At 41.4% G+C, this 22586-nt stretch overlaps 1 protein-coding gene across 3 annotated transcripts in view; it reads left to right on the top strand.

Moving 5' to 3' along the window:
• Nucleotides 1-22151, top strand: part of cyth1a (cytohesin 1a) — a 34601-nt gene extending 12450 nt beyond the window's left edge. For 2 of the 3 annotated variants that reach the window (XM_080904493.1, XM_080904494.1), the window contains exons 2-13: nucleotides 9645-9727; nucleotides 11703-11767; nucleotides 13025-13091; nucleotides 13189-13307; nucleotides 14232-14312; nucleotides 14554-14666; nucleotides 15757-15905; nucleotides 15987-16098; nucleotides 19654-19730; nucleotides 19816-19884; nucleotides 20029-20183; nucleotides 21381-22151. In XM_080904493.1, the coding sequence (XP_080760619.1) occupies nucleotides 13032-13091; nucleotides 13189-13307; nucleotides 14232-14312; nucleotides 14554-14666; nucleotides 15757-15905; nucleotides 15987-16098; nucleotides 19654-19730; nucleotides 19816-19884; nucleotides 20029-20183; nucleotides 21381-21459 (1014 nt within the window). In that variant the 5' untranslated portion in view covers nucleotides 9645-9727; nucleotides 11703-11767; nucleotides 13025-13031 and the 3' untranslated portion in view covers nucleotides 21460-22151. Of the gene's footprint in view, nucleotides 1-1778; nucleotides 2037-9644; nucleotides 9728-11702; nucleotides 11768-13024; nucleotides 13092-13188; nucleotides 13308-14231; nucleotides 14313-14553; nucleotides 14667-15756; nucleotides 15906-15986; nucleotides 16100-19651; nucleotides 19731-19815; nucleotides 19885-20028; nucleotides 20184-21380 lie in introns of those variants that run through there. The other variant, XM_080904495.1, reaches the window with a different exon arrangement.
• Nucleotides 22152-22586: the final 435 nt, after the last annotated feature.

The following is a 22586-nucleotide window of genomic DNA, read 5'->3' as shown; positions in this document are numbered from 1 at the left end:
AGCTAGCCAACCCACTGTGAACTATGTCTGGGCTGTCAGGGGAGTGACGGGGTCGTTTCTGTTTGACCAGTCTTCTTTTGCGATGGCATTGACTTTTTAATGTGCCTTTTTAAAGGGTGTAAAACATCTTCTCTTAACACAAAAACTCACACAAACACAAAATGCTTTGCACTTTCACCTGTTGAGAGCTCTGGAAGACAACCAAGTTGGACTACATGAGAGGGGAAAAATCCACTGAAAAGTGAAACTAGTGCTCCTCCTTAAAGTGGCATTCCTTCTAATAAACGTCAGGGTGTCCTCTGATTGCAAAACAAACCCCAGATGCAGAGAAGTCCATGAGATGATGTTTCCTCAGATCACTTGTCTGTGACCTAATTAAGCCCTTTCCTCGTGTATTTATGGGCACAGTCACTATTTTCAAGTATATTAGTACAATATGGTGTGTATGTATTAAATTATTTCCCCATTAATGTCAAGAATGTTGATAAAGCAGCATATGCTTCAGGGCAGACTTTTGTCAAGTTTCCATTGGCTTCACCACAGGACTTCAGTGACCAGTAGGTGACATCTGAAGCCCCTCAAATTTAGAATTTTATTTAAAATCAATACTGATGTTTTTAGGAATTTAATAATAATAATAATAATGAGATTGGCACTGATGGCACAAGCAGAAGAAAGGGATCTGTCAGTCTTATTGCTTTCTCAAATCACTTTACATTTGTATTGCATTATGTTTTATTGGAACATTCATTAGGAGAATAACACCTTTGACTCTCCAACATAGATCATTGTAATCCTGAGGCATGCTACAAGTGAATTTACTGTTGCTATTCCATTCTTGTCTAAGATGGGATTATGTGAAAAATGGGTGTAACTTCACCAGCACATGGATCCCATCCTGACAGCTATCAGAAGAAGCTCAGTCACTTCGAGGCTGCAGAGTGCACTCAGCACGGCAGAGGGCTCCAGGATGACTCATTCGTCTTTATACAGACATCAGACAAGCGCTCATGTCTGCTCTGTGCTGCAGACGTACCCGGGGCAAGTGTACACTCATACTGTAAAAACACACACAGTGAGGAGCAGTGCTGAGAACCATTCTCTTAAAAGATCATTAGACTCAGGATAATACTCATGGCCTAGACTTAACAATAAACACATACTCGCCTCCAGCACAGAGTCCGTTGTTAAAGTGGAGTTTGGAGGTGGTAATTTTGGCTGCATGACTGGTCAGGAGAATGAAGAACTGGCTTGAATTGCTTACTCACAACACCAGCTCATAGTAGAATATATCATCGCTGTCTCTGTGGGAGATGACGGCAGAGGAGGAACCAATCATCATGTAGTTATTTGGTAATTTAACTATTAATCATCATTACGAACATAAGAAAGGCTGGATTTTTTTTTTTTTCTTTTTCAGTCTTATGGTTCTGGGCTTTTTAATTTCATTATTCCTGATACAAATAGGGCAAATTTCCACACTTAAAAAATCTGAAATGGAGGGGGGGGGGAGTAATTGGATTACTACCTGAAAAGTATTTCATCCTCTAACTAGGACTCAGCATGTTGAGTTATAAGCATGGGTTGAACGTATGCCTACAGGTGTGTATGCAGCATATTTTTGGGAGAAGGGGCAGCAGCTAAAGGAATGACCACCGGGTGGAGCCACCATGTTTGTCGTGGAGACAGGAAAGCATGTGGAGAGAGAGAGAGAGAAAGAGGGAGGGCGAGGAGGTGGTGAGCTAGTGAGTAAGGCTCCTTCCCAAATGGACTGTATCAGTGGCTGTGTGCCTTGAGCCGGCTGGCAGCTGATAGTTGTGCTGAGGAAATCAGGCAGTGTCTCTCTCCCTGTCAGGAGGAGCAGGACTCTTCCTTCTGTTACTTGACGTGTGGATGTTTTGAATCGCCAGAATTAAGCGGTAGAATCTGACAGGAGCCAGGGCTGGTGAGCCTGTTTGTGTACAACAAGGTGGAGTGAAGAAGTGGAGTTCTTCAGAAACCCAGAAAAGTAACACTTGGGAGATTTTCTTGTTCAGGTTAGCACCAAATCTTGATGATGCTTCTGTGTTTAGCTGATTAATTAATTGCAAGGCTGTTTTCTGTTGCTTGCTGTCATGTTGCTGTCATGTGGGACTTTGGTCAGGTTTCATTGAGTCTGTGCCTGCAGTTGCCCTTTGACAGTTTTGAGGGTAAAATCAATGAAGCTGGAAAAAATGCATGCTTTATAAATAAACTGCTGGGAGATGATTCATATATATGAATATTTATGTGTTTTAAATCTCCTGGCTGGCCTGTTGTGTTGACTGTATACCAGAGCTGGAGCCCCAAAACTGGGTAACAGAGTGATGTCAGCAGTGGTGAGTTTGTTGGTATGAATGAAGCCCTTTTGATGACGGATGTATGTAGAAGTTGGACTTGAAACACCACATCATCAGGGGTCTGTATGGCGCACATGGGATAGGTCCATTCAACAAAATTGACAAGGATCAAGCTGGTAAAAGTAAAGGCGATTCCTTATCATCAGCCCATGTGTTTGGGCCTTGTTAAGGAATAAAGCTACTTGTCGACACAAAGAGAGAGCTGTGATCATCCCACCTCTCTTCTCACAGTTTCTGTGTTCTTCTGCCATTTGCTGTCCCACGCTTCCCTGGCTAAACACAGGGCTTCTTCTCCTGTTGTCTCTCCTCTGCCAGTCCCCCTTCACATTTCATACCAACAGGTCAGAATGAATGGATTTGGGCCTTTTTCTTCTTATTAATCCATAACTGGTGGTCCTTTTCAGTCCGGTGTGTGGATTCTGTTTCTTTGTGTGCTCTAGAGGAGGAGGTCAGAGATGAATGATTTTTTTTCTCCTTTTGGTGACCACATTCAAAACAGCCTTAGCTTTGTTGCCTTTGATCTGCTTTGTTATAGAATGTCTATTCCTGTGTGTGTGTGTGTGTGTGTGTGTGTGTGTGTGTGTGTGTGTGTGTGTGTGTGTGTGTTTAGATATAAATGAGAGAGGGTACCCGTGGGATTTGCTAAAGTAATGAGATTCAGTCTGAGATATGTGGATGAGATAGTCACATTTTAAATCACTTTCTGTTTAAGCAGACCACAGCAAGAATCAGAAAGCTTAGTTATTTATTAGACTGAAAATCAGCACCATAATCGATTGTGTGTGTCCTGTGCTGAATTAATTAAACCTTATCAAGAAGTGGACTGCTTCTTTTGACCATTTGTGCTCTTATTGGTATTGGCTAGGGGTCAATTGATTGGAGCCTACGTGGCTCTTGAGGCCAGTGGCCAGGTTTTAAAGGGAGGATTGTCAGTGTAAACATAAGGTCAAATGTTGAACAGCAGCAACAGAAACCTGATGGAATGGGGGGAGAGGAGCAGGTAGATGTTGACTCGAGAAAACTGATGTTCTCAGTTCAAATGAGATCGGCTGGAATAAGAAGGGAGTGCAAAGCCTAGATAGGAGTTGGTCAGACCAGAAGGATGGTGCATGAAGGAGAAAACCTGCAGACACAAACAACAACAAAACCTTGTGCAAAGAATGATTGCTGCTGACAGTGTCATTTGTTTACTTCCATCACTGTGTGCACTTCATCAAAATAAAAACAGTGATCTGTGTGTCTTCGCATATTCCCTCACTCAGCAAATTGTAGGTGTAAATATATTCCTGACGTCTTCATCTGCTGCTGTAAAACACCAATACACATGTCTACTAAACTGTCATTTTACTATAAAGATCACTCAGCATTAGTTTCTTCCTTACATGCAATACGTACGTATGTCTAGTATCTGTGTTGCTGGAGCAGCCTGAGTAAGGAAATTACCTAGTTAATAATTTTTTTCTCTTGGTCCTTGTGTGCTTGGAGGAGCTCCCTAAATTGGGTCACATCAGCAGGGAGGGGGAGCTAAAAGATCTTACGAGCACTCGGAATTCTAATTTCCGTATTTTCCAAGGAGAGTTCTTCAGTGATCTGGGTGGAAATGAGACGTCTGCTTCTTTTGCCAGGATGGCAATCAGGATGAGTATTAGTGGCTTCTGCTGCCCTGGGAGAGTGATCTATAATTGGTATCTCTCTTGATGCCACCTCCCTGGTGCGCTCTGCTGACCCAGCCTTCACTAAAAAAAAATGCTTCACCCATCTAGGAAGTCTGCACTCTTAGATTAAAAAAGTAAGGGTGCACCGAGACAAGGTATTATTCTTATACCTGATTTAGGGCTCAAATGAAGCTTTGGGGAAACTAAAAAAAAAACTTCTTAAGCACTTTACCTAAAGTACAGAATGTATTTGACAAGAAGTGGGATGTACCAGTTCAGGAGTAAGTGCCATGATTATTCTTGCAGAGTGCATTGAGTGTTTCAAGTCATGCATTTGGGTTGAACTGCACCCAGGAGTAATGAGGGCCAGGCCACTGCAGGACAGAGCTCTGATTGTAATATGCCAGATTTAGCAAAAGAGCACTTATGTCAGTACCATTAACCAATTGCTTCACACTGTCATCTTTTTCAGCAAGGTATATAAATGGAACGCATTATCTTTGGTTTAAAATAAAATAAATTTAGTACTTTGTAATACTGACCTCTGAATAGAGGTGAACACACTTTGGGAGTGACAGTTTCGTAATGATGTGCTGGAAATGACAGTCAGATGGTGTTAGTGCTGTAAAATGAAACAAAAAGCAAGTTGCAAGAGTGCTGATCATTAGTTTATATGTGGGTGTGCAAGTCCATGTTACTTGTCCCTGGTCTCTCTGCATGACGGCACTATGTGCAAACACGCCCCCATGTGCGTTTGCATGTAATTCCCCTAGATGACTTATTTTTCACGCATTGCAATTCCGAAAGCAGTGAGATGTGGGCGTCATGTGTTTTACTTGTGAAACAGTCTGTGGAGCCTGTGGTCATCACAGGTTCGACCCTGCCCTTTTTGCATGTGAGAGAGTAAGAATTCAGACAGATGAGGAGGCGTGGTGTGCGTGGAAGGAAATGCCTAATTTATCCCTTTTCTATAATATTGTAATGCCAACAATAAAATATGGATAGTAGGTGGTTATCACAAAGTATCTTTTAATAAGACCATTTTTCATTGTTCCAAAAACAAATAGTCCCTTCATTCTTCCTCTACCCTCTCTGACTCTCTTTTTAACGTCCTGCCTATTTCTGATGACAGCCACATTTCATCGGCTGTGTCAGTGCAGAGGTTTGCTGAATGCGAGCCAAGCAGTGCTCCAAGCATTTTCTTACGTTGATGAACTCCCTCTTCATCTGCTGGTTTCTGGGAAATTACACCCACTTGGTGCCCACCTCTGAAGCAAGCATGTTTAGGGCCTTTCCCTGCTGTGCTGTGGTTATGGTTATTTTGGGTGGAGCAAGGAAAGCATCGATGGTTTCAACCACGTTGCTCCGTGATTATGCGGATTCAGATGACATGTCGGGATGCAGTGTACGTTTTGATTGCAGGATCTGGGTGCCATCGTGCATCTGTCATATGGATTTTGCACAAACTATTTTTATGTGCTCTCAAAAGAGGAAAGTGTATAAACAGTTTCCTTCCTTAAAATTATTAGTTTGCTAATTTTTTCAGTTTTCTCCTTGGAGTGAAATTACAGTCCTGTATGCAGCTCTTCTCTAATGTCAGTCCTCCTCTAAGGCCTGGAGCAATGTGGCTGTTTCATATTGGGACCTGCTGTCCTGTGCTGTGTCCTGTTCATTTTTTTTAGGGTCTGCCAGGCCCCCTACTTGACATCGTGTTTCTAGAAAGACAATTGAATTTTCGTCTTTGAGATCATCCTCCCTGTTGTTATTTTTTTTAGGCTGTTGAACACAAGCCCCTGCTCTGGATTTCATCATTGTGACACTAACTCATCCAGGCAATCAGGAGATAAGGTCATTAAATGCAAGGAGGGCCATATATTCTCAGACCTATCACCACTTTGTTTGTGTGTTAGGTGGTGCCTTCTTGTGCATCTGCGAGGAGGAATTGTGACCAGATTTTTAAAAAAATGCACATATATATTTGGGTTTGTCTTTGCTCAGTATCATCCTGTCAGCCCCCGCTTATAAACAAAATTTATTCAGACCCCACTGTGACTTTAAATAGCAGAATGCTCGGTATGTATATGTCCGGTATGCCAGAATTACTTAAGGTGTCGAGGTTTGATGTGTGAAAGGTCAGCTTCATGTGGACTCCCATTTTCCCCCAGCTGTCTGAAAGCAAAACAGGAAGACAGCATGGCATTGTTTTGGTGCTCCTTCAGTCTGCTCTAAAGCAGTCCCTGTTTTTTAACTTTCATCGTCTATCATCCCTGTGTTAAATATTATCAGAAATTCTGGGAAATGCCATAGTTATTTACCCCAATGTCTTTAGGTTTACTTGCTTCTTTTATTAAAATAAGCATCCTCAGTTATACAGATTTCTTTCTGCTGGTTATATATTTAAAGTTGGATTTTTTTTTTCTTCTTTTTTTGCTTTTTGTATGTTTGTGTCTCGTCATTTATGAGTGACGTGCTTAGGATAATTTCTGAATGTCAGTTGTATCCTTCGATTGCTTGCTTCTCTTTTTTTTCTTTTTTTTTAATATAAAACCATCATCATTCCACTAACACTTTTACATGTGGTTAGAGCTGGGCGATAGAACGATAACGATATGTATCGCGATATAACTTTTACTCGATAGAGAAATTAAGCTATCGCGATAGACCTCGCCGCTCTTGTCCTCAAAAAAAAAAAAAAAAAAAAAGGTCAGCCAATCCAAATTAAGTAGCGCAGAGCCGAACCAATCACAGCCGCAGCGTCACGTCGCGTGACTTGTTAGGTACAGCACAAGTGCCAAGCCGCACGTGCATAATGGAGGACATGAGTGTGCCGACTAGAAAAATCAACCGAGCGTGACCGAAGAGAAAACAGATGATGGTTCCAATGCCGGAGAGATTGTCGAACGGAAGAGCCATAGAAGTTCCATAGTGGGAAGGTATTTCGGCTATTTCAAGTCTGACAAAAAACAGAGTAGCGTGCACTGTAAATTGTGCCGAAAGCAAGTCTGGAAATACAATAAACTGGTGCATGCGTCACACTGTGCGCCACGTTATTGTTTCGGTGAAATGAATTTCTACAATACTGTTACTGTTAATTCTACTCTCTGCAGTGTTTAAATGCTTACATATACACACAGTTACTGTCCCTCCACACATACGACTCGGTTCTGCTTCTATGCCCCAGCTTTGTTTACTTTTTCCCCACCGAGGCTTCTAGACTTCTGATTGGCCAACATTTCGGCACGGTTAGGAATCTAGCGCCACCTGCTGCTTTGGCATGTTCATAGCAGCATTTTCCTTCATTTCTGCCTTTATGTGTGGACGGGATTATTTTTTTAAAACGAAAACGGAAAATCTCCGTTTTCAAAAATACCCGTGTACGTGTGGACGTAGCCTCAGTCTCTGACTGGAAGTGCTAATTCGTCATTCGGCTTTTGTCAGACTAAAGTAACTGTTAAAACTGTTTGAAAAGCTCAGCTATACAACAAGGAGAGATTGAGAATTTCCTTTTAGTTCTCAGTTTATTTGATATTGACAAAAGTTAGTCAGTTTTGTCTGTTCTTCTGTAAAACAAACTAAGATTTATTTTTAGAATTAATATTTTGTTTCTAAGTGGAATTGACAATTTAGTCTGTTTTGTTTGTTCTATTTTGAAACTTAAACGCTTTAGTGGCTGCCTTTTGTGTAGTTTGCAATATTTGCCTTTATTTATCTGAAAAAGTCTCATGTTCCTTAAGTACATCTACCCTGTTGAACTTATTATGGGAAATAAATATTTAAATAAAAACAAGCTGCTGATTATTTCACATTTTACTTATGAGCAACGGCACATTTAAATCTTACAAATATAGTTATTTGGCTTATATCATGATAGATATCGTTATCGCCTGAAATGAAAAAAACATATCGTGATATGAAAAAATCTCTTATCGCCCAGCTCTACATGTGGTACACTGTGTGTTACCCAGTCTCATTGAATCAAGAATTTTACCTCTACAGTTATGTTGAGTCCTCTGTCCTCAGCTTTCGTCTCTTTATATCTGTTACTTTGTTAACTGCTGAAGACTCACTGAGATCCATAGAGTCATCCAACCTTTGACCCCCTTTAACCTTTAAACTCTGCTGAGGAAATGAAACGAGGAGGTTACAGAACAGATCTTGTGCTGAGCCACTGCAGGAACTGGAGAAATGGCCTCGCATGCCAAATAATGTATCTTCTGTCTTTTTAATGCAAGTATTTAAAGGCAGCTGATTATCAAGCAACACTTTACAGCAGAGCAGACAGTTTTGGGCACACACCTTTTTCTTGGAAAAAATTTTAATTATGAGAGAAGCCACTGAAACAATTTGAATAGCAACGTCAACATCAATGTCTTATTTGTTTTATATTGAAATGTCATTATGTGTTGTTTCCCATCGGGAATCCACCTTACAAACAATGCAGATTAATGACATTTACTACTACTACTACACTTTGTGACTACTTCCCTTACTCCATACCATTAGTTTTTGTTATTTTACATGGTATAGCATACATTTTGTTTATCAAGTAAACCAGTTAATCAATACTTGTTTTTAGAAATTGACTATGTTAAATATATAAATTACACAAACACACAAGATGCAGCTAAGTCATTATTAGCATATTTTTAAAGTTATGCTTGGTCTTAATAGGGCTGCTGACAGAATAGCCTGATTGCTTTATTAAGAAACTGTCACTGTTTTTTAAAGAGAAAATGTAAACTTTCTTGTTCAAATGTAAAGCAAATGAAACGCACTGTTTGGAGTGCTGCTGTGCTTACAGTGCTCTGTGTCCACGCATCTAGTTTTCGCTCAAGTGGACAAGCAGGCACGTTGTCCATCAAACAGGCTAATAATAACTAAGGTGTGAGTGACAGGAGGACTGTCAGCACTTTGATACCTGTCACATTTGTGCTTCTTATGCACTGATGCTCAGTGCTGATTGGCTGACCAGACATTTTTTAAAAAAAATTGTAGTTCCACAATAGCTGATTTCCTGTCTGATCCGCATGTGACCGCTGCTGATTAGGTCACTCTGTTGGTGTAGGCGTTTTGAACTCTTTAGTGTTTGTAATGCAAAGGCTTATTTGAGCCATCACTAACACTTTAACAAAGAAGGACTTTCACTGTATTGTCTTACGACTTACGGTAGCCCCTGCAGTTGAAAATGTCTTCTCATAAATCACCGCTGGTTTTCATTGTTCCTCGTACCATCTTCCACATTCCTTGCTATGTGTGTAATCACTTTTTGGAATGTTGAAGAAATGCTTCAGGGACATTTATTTATAGAAAATGGCAGGGATTGTGCTACATAGTGGACGTGCACATGGTCATCTATGCATGCTGACAACTTGCCATTATTGTATTGTTTCTTTTCCTTGTGGAGGACTGATGCACATTCAGGGCACTTGTATTGTGTCTGTGCAGGCACGTCTGCATGGTATGCCTCTGTCTGCGTACAGCCTTATGTACACACTTGGATCATGACTTTGCTGTTACTTTAACCCTAGTGGATCATTACCAGCCCTCACACACTGGGACAGTATTTCACTGGTTATTCTAACCCTTCATCTTCTTTCTCTTGTGTCTCTAGTGCCGGACGACCTCACTCCAGAGGAGCAGCAGGAGCTGGAGAATATCCGCCGGCGTAAGCAAGAACTGCTGGAGGACATTCAGGTAATCCTAGAGGAGGATATGTAGGCAGCGTCAAAAGAGACTCTTTTAATGTTAGTAAGGAAATTGGATGTCGTTTTTATTGTTCATTTATTGAAAGTGTTAACATTTTAACATTTTCTTTTATCTGCCAGTTTAGTGTTTTATCTTTCAAGGATAGAAACTCCTTCAGCAGCATTCTTAACTCATGCTTGAAAACCTTGGTATTCAAACAGAGAGATTTGCGTTCACTCTGGGGAAATCAGGTGACAAGGAAGGCAAAAAACATCAACCATCCTGACCATGTGCTGTCATCTGAGTTCAGGAAGTTGTTTTCTGCTCGTCACTACCTTATACCCCGAGTGTAGAACAAATGGATCCTTCATTCCCTCAGTTATTAGATCATCAAACCTGAACAGGGTTTATTTTAGTTTCATTATTTTCTGGCGTTGTTCGTTTTTAGACTTGTCCTTTTTATTCTTTTTATTTATTTATTTTTATCCTGATTGTTTGTTGATCTGTGCTAACAGTGCAACAGTGTTTGTGACCACAGCTTAAAGACTGTATGTTGTGTGACTAGGTTGAGTGGGTAAGCTTCCCTTCTTGGGGATAAATAAAGTTATCTTAATCTCAATCTGACAAAAACGGCTCCACACACAGATAAAAGGTGATTATGTTCTTATGACTGCACGTTTGCAGGAAGCTAGTAGCATATCCCTCCTGATTTACAAGCAGAGCCAGGATTCAAAGCAGCTCTGCTGAATTTCCATAAAGTGGTTTATTTGATTCCTGTCCATGGCCCACGATGATGTTTGTTGGCTTCAAACTTGAGACCAGGGCATAGCTCGTGAATCTAGCTCTATCTGTAGGTCAGTCCTCTCACTCAGTAAGCAGCGATAATAAGCAAATAGCTCGCAACAAAGGTGAGAGACTGTCATGCCCTGAAATGAATTATGATGGTGTCCTGAATTCCCAGTGGGCAAATTGGCTTCTGCTGACCCCAGTGGATGTTTGAGGTGTGATCTGTCACCCTTTCTTTTATGAGCTTAGGCCACCATCACTGCCCTTCCCCCTCTATGGCTGCCGCCGCTGCCTCTATCCTGTCCTCGTCTCTTTCTCGGTGCTCTGCACACTGACCCCTCTCCTCCTCACTGGCTCCCACACTCTCCTCTGCTGGCCCCGCATGTGAAGGCCTCAGCACCACACCCACTCTACTTTCTGTATGAGCACAGCCTTTGTTTGTGCAGATAAGCATCTGAGGAATGCGTTGTGATTGCGCAGGCCTTGAATGGACAGATGTTGTCTTTGTGGTTTCACAGTTGGTAAGTTGGCATTGTGTACAAGAAATATTGCATTGTCACGCATGGTAAAGGAAGAGGCTTGATGATTACTGTTAGTAGGCAAACGAGATCTATATTTGACTTCTCTTATGCTACTGTCTGTTCTCCCATGCTTTGATCAAGCTGATCTCATCCTCTGCATCCTCTGCCTTTACTGTGCCAGTCTGGCACCAGCAGGTCTGGCAACTAAATCTGCCTCTGACACCATTAATCGGTAAAATACCACACAAAATATAATCCTTTTCCATGCTTACTTACTCCATTTGTATTGAGGTTATCCCCTAATGTTTTCTGCCCAGTGAAATTCAGATTGAGAGGATTGTTTGGCTCAGACACATCCTAGCAGACTTTCTGTGAAATAGGAGCTGCTATCACTTTATAGTTTAAGGAGCATACACAGTGTTGCATGTGCAGCATTATCTGAAGAGGCCAAAAAGTGACTTTTCTCTCTTTGTTAAACTGTTTGCTCTGATGTGAGTATTTATGCAACAAAAGGCCACCTGACTTACAGACAGGGGGGGGTTGTAAATACAAATGCTTTGCATGTTATTTGCATCGGTTATCCCTTTCCACGCCTCTTCGAGGGAAGTTGATGGACATATGTTTAACCTGTTCCTGACTCCCAACAAGGCTAATATATATATTTTTTTCCTTTGCAGCGGCTGAAGAATGAGATAGCAGAAGTTACTAGTGAAATTGAGAACCTGGGTTCCACTGAGGAGAGGTAAGAGAACTGGAGTGACTTTCCTCCCCTGCAAACACATTTCTTTCTCTGTTGTGTCTAAGTTGCTTGCTTTCTATTAACTTAGCAAATGAAGCTGTCAATTATTCATGTTTGATGGCTAAGTTGGGCCTCCCATCTCACCAAATTGGCTATGCTTTTAAAGCCGTTTAAATGTTTCATCAGGCACACCCTCATGATGGGAGGCCTCATTGAATAATGCAGTGGGTGTTCGGGCAGAAGCAGACAATAGGTGGTCTCAGGGGAGGGAGTGCTTGGGTTTGGTCTACTCTAGTGGATAGGGATTCCATCAGCTGCTGGAAATCTCTGAAACGCTCTCAGTGGTACCTAAAACCCCATTAGGGGTGCTTATGATCAGATATTTCTGTGATCCATTGATTGGAGATGGTACATAGTAGTTAGTGTGTGTTATTGCTCTTCACATGAGTGCTGGACTTTTGCTGACAAAAGCCAAAGGAATGCTAGTGTGACTGAATCGGTGGGGAGAGATGGAAATGTAACCATGGTGACTGCGGACTCTAGGATTGCACTTTGACCCTGAAATTACTCAAAGCCTGAGAAACCACACATTCCCATATCCATGCTAACCTTTAACAACTGTGTCTGACCAACACCTTGTCATCACAGTTGAGACGGAGTATGGGAAAGCTCCTGACAGACCTTTTTTAAAAAAGAGACAGACACTGAGATAGGTGAATTGAGCAGTAAATTGAGTGTGTTTCAGTTTATCTAAAACTCTGAGCTTCAAATTCTTGTCACTGCTTCATATATACTAGATCTGAAAAATACTGCTTTAGTTGATTATTATTTATTGATCAAGCATTTTTCACCATTTTCTAATATAGGTGATAGAGCCTGACAGATACCGATATTAACTGATGTATAAATTCAATATATGTATTTTATTCTTTCAAACATACAAAACGTAGAGATTTCCTTAACATTTGATATGTGCAGCTCTAGGTCCTTATTAACATATTACAATGCAATTTAAATCTAATTTATTTTGTAGTCATGATTTACTCATTTAAGCTCTGCCTGATTCTCCTCAGATCAGTTGATTGTTGTTTTTGCATACAAGACTGTTGATTGATCAGTAAATAATTACCAAATAACTGATAATGAAGTAATATCTGTTATGTCCATCATTGTCATTGTGTCACCAGGTTATCATAGTATAACTATTCTGCATTATGTTCATGTTAGTATAAATAACAACACAAACTCTCTCTTTTAAAGGAAAAATATGCAGAGGAATAAACAGGTGGCCATGGGCCGTAAGAAGTTTAACATGGACCCCAAAAAGGTAGGTAAAAAAGATACCGTGGCTCAATTAGAAATATGATTTGTTTGTTGTGGTTTTCGTAATCAGGATATAACCTGGGGTTCACTTTCTTTCTCAGGGGATCCAGTTTCTGATTGAGAATGACTTACTGAAGAATACCAGCGACGACATTGCTCAGTTCCTCTACAAAGGAGAGGGCCTCAACAAAACAGCCATCGGAGATTATCTCGGAGAGAGGTCAGAAAGAAGATTTTATCCACTCTCTCTCTAACTGTCTTCCATTCATGCTGGCCCATTAGTCAGCAACCATACACGTGGTTGATAAAAGTATCAAATAGAGAACACATAGTTTCCTTATTGCTGTATTTCCTCTTGGTCAAGCTCACGCCCATCCTTTCCCAAACACAGGTTATTGGTTCCACATTTAGACCTTCCTCTCAAGACAATGATCGTTACTCTAAAGCCAACATCTGTGCTTGATTATCTTACTCACAAGTAACTTGGTCAATAGACTCACAATTTTGGAATGTGTGTGTTTGAAAGCAATTAAAGATTTCACTCGAGTGAAGAGATCATCCGTGTTAGAGTGAACACATAATACAGGAAATATTGATGGGCTTAATGTACGGTATGCACTGCTCGGGGACTGTAAGGATGGCAGTGTTACAGGCAGGGTGTGGTCTGTAAGGCCATAGCGGGGACTGGAGTGCTGTTGACGTATGCTTTTTGGTTGTTATCAAGCTATCTGGTTCTGTAAGGAGGGGCTGTGGCAGCATGCTAGTCTTAAGACACGATTGGTCATTTGTCCACTTGAGATGGTGTTGAGTGGATATGACTCTGAGCTCCTTAAAGCCTTGCTGTGATCCCAGAGGGCAGATTGTTTTCTGTGAAGGGCATAAAGGTCGGGGATGATGTCATGCTCTAGTTTAGATAAGTGAAGAGGGCTGGGAAGTGTGTGTGGTCCGTTATGTGGGGTTTGCTGGGAGCATCCATTGTATCGTCACAACCTCTTGCTTATCAGATTAACACCCCCCCCCCCCCCATTTAATGCTAAATTTTATCAAACGCATACTACCATTTTATTATTTTAAGACTTATTAGCAGAATATAATATGGACATTTTCACTGACAGGACAATTTACCCTTTTTTATCTACCTTAGAGATGATTTCAATATCAAAGTACTCCAAGCCTTTGTGGAGCTTCATGAGTTCACAGACCTCAACCTGGTTCAGGCGTTAAGGTAAGATATCCTCCTAACATCTGTTAGCCACCCGGCTGACTCCTCATACTGTTGCTTCCTTGCAGGTTTATGTAAATCACCTGCACTAACATCAGTTTTCACGAACAGCCTCATTTGCAGTTTGTAAGGATGCAGCTGCCAGTTTCAGTCTCGAGGAGGAAAAGAAAAGGAAATAAATAAATAAATTCTTTGACACTTGAAGGAAGTCTGTTGCTCACTGCAGAGTTGTGTCCCTTGACAGACAGTTCCTATGGAGCTTTCGGTTGCCGGGAGAAGCCCAGAAGATCGACCGCATGATGGAAACCTTTGCTCAGCGCTACTGCCATTGCAACCCTGGTGTTTTCCAGTCTACAGGTATAGCCGTCGTGTCTTCTAGCCCAGCTTTTAGTGCTGTCATAAAAACAGAAATAACCATAAATGTTAGAGCAGTGAAACAGAAGAAAATGACTTCACTTCATACTTTCTCCTAATAAAATATCTTAATACAGATTTAGATGTTAAACTTGGCCTGTTGAATAGATCATTATCTGCCAACGGAGTTGGTGAATGTAAATTTCCTCAAATGTCTTCTATGTTACCCTGATTAAATGGACTGGCTCTTATGTAGTACCTTTCTACTCTTCTTGAGCACTCAAAGCACTTTATGCAATGTGTCTCATTCATTCATACTTTCACTTATTTCTGCATATAAGGGCTTTCTATTTAACATTCACAGTATGATAAACAGGAGCAATTTGAGGTTCAGCATCATGCACAAGGATGCTTTGACGTGTGGACTAGAGCAGCCTGGGATCCAACCATCCATCTTTCAATAAGTAGACGATTTGCACTACTCCTGAGCCACAGCAACCCCAATTAATCAGTAGTATCTCTTTAAACTCATACCTTTTCATGTTGAGCTGCAATCCAGTGACAGGTCAATGGAAGTCATGTAAAAGCTGGATCATTTAGCAGACACAAAGTCTGTTGTGGTGAACTGTGTCAGGAAGTGTCTGGCTTTTGGGAAATAATGACACTAGCAGACAGACAACTCCATCCAGTATGGATGCTGGTGGATGTAAATAATGCACGGGACTGCCTTAACAGGTTTTTATAAAGTGCTGCTGTTTCAGCCATGTGCTTCGCCTCAATGTCTTTTAGCTTATGCATGTATACACACTCATACATTAGACAGCACATGCATACTTGGTTGCCCACATGCAGTCCTCCTCTCCTGCCCACTCTGCGCCCTAATGAAGCTACATCTGCCTTTTTCCTCCCAGTTTGACTGCAGTCCCCTAAGTGCAGTCCTTTCAGCTCGACTAATTTACATTCATATTTAAACGCAACATTAAACACCCACACCATTTTTATGGTAAACGGCAACCTTTCACTGCCTTTCGAACCTCACCCCCTCTCATAGTGCGATCCCACTTTTGTTTTGTTTGGGTTTTTTTTCTTACAGACACATGCTACATTCTGTCATTCGCCATCATCATGCTAAACACCAGCCTCCACAATCCAAATGTAAAGGACAAGCCGACCGTGGAACGGTTTATCTCCATGAACAGAGGCATAAACGATGGAGGTGACTTGCCTGAAGATCTGCTCAGGGTGGGTAGCCCTTCCCAAACTTTGTTCCCTGAAATCACCCTTCTTTCCTTAATCTCACACATTCTTTACTCTTTGTTTTAGAATTTGTATGAGAGCATCAAGAACGAGCCTTTCAAAATACCAGAAGACGACGGCAATGACCTCACACACACTTTCTTCAACCCGGACAGAGAGGGCTGGCTGCTAAAACTGGGTGAGTGTGTACACAGCTACACGAGAACATAGAGAGGCTATTTTCACCCTCATGACTGCTCCCATAGATGACTTTGTTGTGTCATTAAAGCTGCACATATTTTTGCATAACCCGATAACCAGTGTCTCCCCCGAGGTAAATCGCCTCTGAGTGCGTGCGTGTGGGTGTGTGTTAAAGGTTACTGTGAACACACGCGAATGGCTAGAGACACGTCTCCCCGCTTTAATGTATTATAAATGTGGTCTTGAGATCAGACCACCACATGTGGAGATCTTTGAATTATTTACGATGATGCATATGGACACGCCTGACATGCACACAAATACTGCGTTTCAAAACTTGTAAATCAAGTCAACACACACACACACACACACACACACACACACACTCTGAAGTTCAGACATTTTCAGGAAGCTGTTCTCATTTTCTGTGCATTTTATAACTGAATTTGATATTTGAGATGTGTAGATTGGGACAATCTGAAAATGTTAGTGACATTTCTATGGCCTTTTTGTCCCTCATGTGTAAATCAACTGTATAGTTTGACATAAGCAAAGGCATAACCTGTATCATTAGAAATGTTTACAGGATGGTAACGAACCTTTCAGTGGTCACATTCAAATCACTCCTGGATGCCAATTCTTCATCTTCTGTTTCCTCTGACATATCTCTCTCTGTTGTATAAATTCACAAAAGAATGCATGAATGTATAGAGTGAAGACCTTCAGTCACTGTGAATCTTTACAACAGACTGTACTAAGGGAGTCAGAAATCATCTCTTTCCAATTACTCCTAAATGGCAGATTTGAGTAAAATAATCAGGGTGGAAGGTCAAAAAATTACCTGATATAATAAGGTGAGAACCCAGTGAGGGATATATTTCATGTAGTGCTTCACAGTAGCTTTCTTAAGTCCACATAGACTAGATCGCCCTCTTGTGGATTGGCTTGATATCAGCAGATGGGAAAGTTTGCTGATGGCGAAAGCTGTGAAGCAGTGCATTGAAGCCTCACTGCGACCAGATTAAAAGGACTGTGGTGGTATATTTCTTTATCATTTAATTTGATTATTTTTGTTTTCTTTTCCTCTTCGTTTGTTTGTTTGTTCCCATGATTTTGGCTGTTGTCTTTCCTCAGGAGGTATGTACACCTGCTCTTCCCCAACGCTAGTCCGTCTCTCAGCTCTCAGGTGCTTTCGGTGGCCTGCCATGCTTTCGTTCTCTTCCTCGTTTATTACATTCATACAGAGTTATTTTGTGTGTAGATTTTTTTTTTTTTTTTTTGTCTCCCCATTGACTCATTTGAACTTCAGATGTTTGTTTGTCTGTTCAGTCTCTCATGGAGCTGGTGGTTTTGTCCATGCTCTTTTATCTTTGTCGGGCAGTCGCCAGGTGCATTTGTCACCCTGTGGACTCGACTCGGGGAGCTACTGCTTTGTGACCACACTACTGAGCAATTTGGCCTTTTTTTTTTTTCCTCTCTTTGCACTGTGGTGGTCACTCTCTTTGATCTCCCGTTTTTTAGAAGCTGCATTATACCTTTTTTCCATACAGCGAGCGCAACAAAGGACTTAGCTTTGAAAAATTGATCATGAACCAGTGTACACATTGGAAGCTGTTGTTTGCTCTCTGATTGAATGGAAAGGGAATACTGCACCTTTTCATCAATGCAGCTTTCCTTATCTCCTTGTATAATTCCTACACGTGGATCTGAAGGTTAACGTTGTGGCTCAGGTTGGTGTGGTGCTGGCCTGGACTGGACCAAGCTGTGGGAAGATGGCATGGACAGAGGAGTGTGCTGAAAGGAGCCAGACGTTGTTTTAATGATAAATTTATATATTGGTGTTAGTGGTGCATGTTTTCTTTAAATTACAAAAAAGGGGGTAACTAAATTCAACTCGGGGTTTGTTAATCATCAATTGCTAATTGACCAAATGAGAAAAATCATCCTCAAATAAACAACCACCTCTTAACCTCCTCTCGTCCAGCCTCTCACAGTCCCATCTTGCATGGGTGACTCACTCCACTCAGCCCCACTCGGGCCTTGCACCGTCCACACACCTCTCTGCAACAATCTGCTGGGACGTCCCGCCTCGTCCCAGACATTCTTGCACAGGAGGCAGTGAACTCTTTATTTTTCTCAGAGTGACAGGAACTGACACGGCCATCAGACCAATCGCTACTTTTAGCCAACCCAATCAACTTTTAAGCCCGTCAGCTGTGTGATTCTGCCATCGCGTCTGTGCTCTGTCGGTCTGCTTTTGTCTTTTTTTCTTTTCCTTTTTTTTTTCTTTTTTTTTTGCTGTTGCAACATGCTGACGAGTCAAGGTGCGGCGAAGAGCCCTATATCTCCATTTCCGTGTGCCAGTTCAGGCGTGTCGACAGTTTCTGTAGCTACTAAACGTAGACTGAAGTGTTGTGCCTGTCATGATGTCTGTAATATGATGGGATATCATATACAGCGTGTCTGCTGCTATATGATAATACAAGTGTGTTCTACATGTCAATAGAAACATCTTCAAACCCTTGCTTTTGGTAAATGGGTTTCAAAATGCAGCTTTTTACTAACATTGGTGGTGGGAAAACCTAGTCTAGACTTGGCTTAGTAGGCTTATGACTGTCATCGTTAGAAGGACCCCTCCCCAATAACTAAATACTGTTTCTATATAGATGCAAAATTGCTTAACTAAGCCCAAACAGGATATTTAAGATTGAAATGCCTGTGGAGAGACTAAGCATAACTTCAGGCACTGAGCTTCCTGCCTCTCTCTTCGTTGGCATCCTATCCTCCCAGAGTGTGGCTGCCATCTGGTACTGTGATCATGTTTCCCCTCACAGGAAGCAGGGTGACAAAGGGGGTAAGAGTTCAGCTAGAGATCAACAAGAGCAGAGTCAAGTAATGAGCCCCTGCTGCACTTTAAAATGAAGAAGAGAACTTAATCCACAGTCCCTCCTCACTTTCTATGTTCAGCCCTTATATATGGATTTTGCAGCTTTTTAACTGTTGCCCAGTAACATACGTGGTTCATCAAGCTTAGTGAATGCAGAGCATATAATCTGTATGCTCCCTATTGATTCTGGCTCTTTAGCCCTCTGAGTAAAATGGTGTTGAGCCAAGAGAGGAGATGCCAGTTTTTTCAGTCATGTCAAAATATGATTGAAAAGTAGCAAACAGCTTTCAACTCAATCCCCAGATGTAAACTCTGGGTAGTTTTTATATGCATTTATCACCTATAAGGAGTTTCTTTATCATATGAACAGTATATCAGACTGGAAAATAGCAATCAGGCCCATAAATCAACAAATACAAGCAAAATGATAAAATAGTTATTATAGCTACAAGTGGTGTGGTGATGGGGAGCACATGGCATGGACGTGGATTAGGGTGGATTGTGGGGTTCCTTAGGTAAAGGGAGTCCTCTGGAGCCGTCATCTGTCTGTCTGCTCATACATCTGTCTGCCTGTCTGCTGCTTGATACGGTGCTTTGGTGCTCGTTTCTCTTTCCATATCGCTTTCTCTTGCTGAGCATTTCTGATGCTTGCTGTGTGCTCAACAGGGGGACGAGTTAAAACTTGGAAGAGGAGGTGGTTCATTCTCACAGACAACTGTCTGTACTACTTCGAGTACACCACAGTGAGTACAGTTGTTTTTCTGTTAGAGTACCCTCCTTTGCTGTTGTTGCTCCTTCGTGCAGTGCTCTCATTTTATATTTGTGCAGGACAAAGAGCCAAGAGGAATCATCCCACTGGAGAACCTGAGTATCAAGGAGGTGGAGGACAAGAAGCCTGTACGTACAGCTCCCTCTAGTGGTTCATCTGTGGATTACCCACAGTTAGAGACTCAAAATAGCATTTTTAATCAACAGTTATTTTTAAAATAGTTATTTTTGTGGCATTGTCATTTCTAACTTAAATCATCATCACTTCTGTAGAACTGCTTTGAGCTTTTCATACCTGACAGCAAGGACCAGGTGATAAAGGCATGCAAAACTGAGGCTGACGGACGGGTCGTGGAGGGCAACCACACCTTCTACCGCATCTCAGCCCCCACAGCTGAGGAGAAAGAAGATTGGATGAAAAGCATCAAGTAATTTATATGTTTTTAATTACTTTACCTCTTTTGAGGTAGCTTAATTTCAGTGATGGCAGTGAATGTCACCACATGTCAAAACATGAGTTTTTGACTCTTTCTCCCATTAAAGTCAACATTTGATCTCCTGAATGATACATTTTGACAGCTCAGTTTATATAAATAAAGGTTTAGGGTTTTTCCAAGAGTAGTCCTAGTAAGCTGTATAGGCAGAAAACACCCTCACTAACTTCTGATTGAAACTCATTTGTTCTGGAGTCTGCAGTCCTTAAATGTGACAGAAACTGCTCTCTTCAGAAAATAGAAATAAGGGTTTAACACCCAGAGGTGTTAAAGAGTGGAAGAGTGACCCAACCACAGAGTGAGAACAAATCAGTTTTTACCTTTCAGTTGTAAGGTGCCCTGAAATGTACAAAAACACTATTGGTGGATTCAGTGGCGGTCCTAGCCTGTTTGGCTGTAATTAAAATCTGTAACATAATGTATTGTTTGTTACTATTTTTACCAATTCTTCTTGGAGCAACTGTAACCCACATTATTTCCTTAGGGATTAAAAAAGTATTATTCAGATTGTTTCAGGATACATAACCCGCCATTATCCAATGACACATCTGCTTACCTGTATCTTTCGTTTCTCCTCCTCTTGGTTTAAATTTTGCAAATTTAAAAAAAAATTTTTTTCCGATGCCCGTGATGCCGCCCCGGGCAACCGCCCGTGTCGCCCATATCAAAAACCGCTACTGGGTGGATTATTTTCTGCTGATATCTGTGAAAGCCATGCAAAGCAATGAAACGACTTTTAAAGCTGCTAAATCTGAACATATTTGTGTAAAATCTTTGTCCGTTTTTCACATTTCTTTTAATTCTCCCAAAATATTTTGTTTTCAGAGGCACATATTTTTCTAAACAGATTTTGATTTCTTGTCCTCGCTCTTTCAAAAGTACAGAACAGTATATTGAGTCTGATTATGCTGACTAGCTCCTAAATGAATGAATTAAACAGAAGAAGAATTTTGCCTTCCAAATGACTTTAATTAGACTCATCCTAAGAATGTTTTTTTTCCAGACAAAAAAGAGAAAAATTTGACCTTCTTGCACAGCTGAGCCGTGTCTAACATTAGTGTTTTATGAGTGCGTCAGTTTGCACATTTTATGAAATTTTGCTGACATTTTTCTCTGCTTCTGCACCCACAGAGCTGCCATCAGCAGGGACCCCTTTTACGAGATGCTGGCAGCCAGGAAGAAGAAGGTGTCATCCATGAAGAGACATTAGGGGCACTCGGCTCTCCGGACGTTGCATTTGACAGAATAAGGGGCGCGGGGTCTGTTGGCCCTTCCTGGGCCATTGCAGAGGTCATGACCAAGGTCTGCCTCTGACCTCCCCAAGGCTTTTCTCTAGGATACACAACAGGTCTGACTTTTGGACTCTGCAGGCCAGAAAACAAAAAACAGGAAAGCATGCTGGGTTTTTAGATAAGAGTCTGGGCTGAGCGCCTCCTCTAACCTCCTGTCTGAATGTGTTGCTTTCTCTCTCAGCTTTTATATGTGCTCTGTCTATGAGACCGGAAGGGAGTGTTACTGTGCAACTCAGAGTCCCTTTTGAAGACACGTTAAAACAACACAGTTCTCATATACACTGCATACATACGCAACATCACAACAAGCATACTTTCATGGAGTCCTCCCCCGTCGCACACATTGTTTTAACTCAGCAGGTCTGACCGAGTGTGGCACCCCAACCAGAATATTCCTCACTGTGTGGAAGAAAAGCAAAGATCTTTTCTGACGTGCTTTAATATGTTTTGGTAATACGTGTCTATTTTTACAGCTTTTACTGTCAAGTCCTCTCGAGCCTTTTGTTGTTTGCTTTTGTAGAATAAAATGTTCAGATAGAAGCTGTAAAAGGGCTGCTATGAGAGGGAGGGAGGGTTATAATTTGCCAACTGTTAGTGATTTTTTTTTCTTTTTTTAATAGAAAAAAGAAAACAAACTTTTTTTTTTTTTTTAAAAAGGAGAAAAAAAAGTTGCCACTCAGGAGATTGCTACCATGTTCAGAGACTTTACAGGGTGGGTTGACTTGGATCATGTAAACAACTCAAGAGATGCATTCAAAGGCACGACGGAGGCCCGGGCTGAGCTGTGTTTGTATGTGAAACTGCAGAGAAGGCGTCTGCTTGTCTGGGAGGGGATGCATCCCGGGGATTATGGGCCTGTCTATCGCTTTGGGCTTTTGAGGTCTGAGGATTTGGGGGGGGGAGAAGCAAAAAGTCGGCCCATTTTTCCCCCCTCGTTGTCTCATTTCGACTCTAAAACCAAATCATTATATTCCCGTATCATGCAAAAGTCATTGAAATGTCAGAAAACTTACTTTACTGCTGCACAGTGCCTGGTGCCCTAGAT

The sequence above is a fragment of the Rhamphochromis sp. 'chilingali' genome (assembly GCF_963969265.1).
Source record: "Rhamphochromis sp. 'chilingali' genome assembly, chromosome: 15".
NCBI lineage: Eukaryota > Metazoa > Chordata > Actinopteri > Cichliformes > Cichlidae > Rhamphochromis > Rhamphochromis sp. 'chilingali'.
Note: the sequence above shows the minus strand (reverse complement) of the source record. Positions and strands in the feature narration are given on the sequence as shown.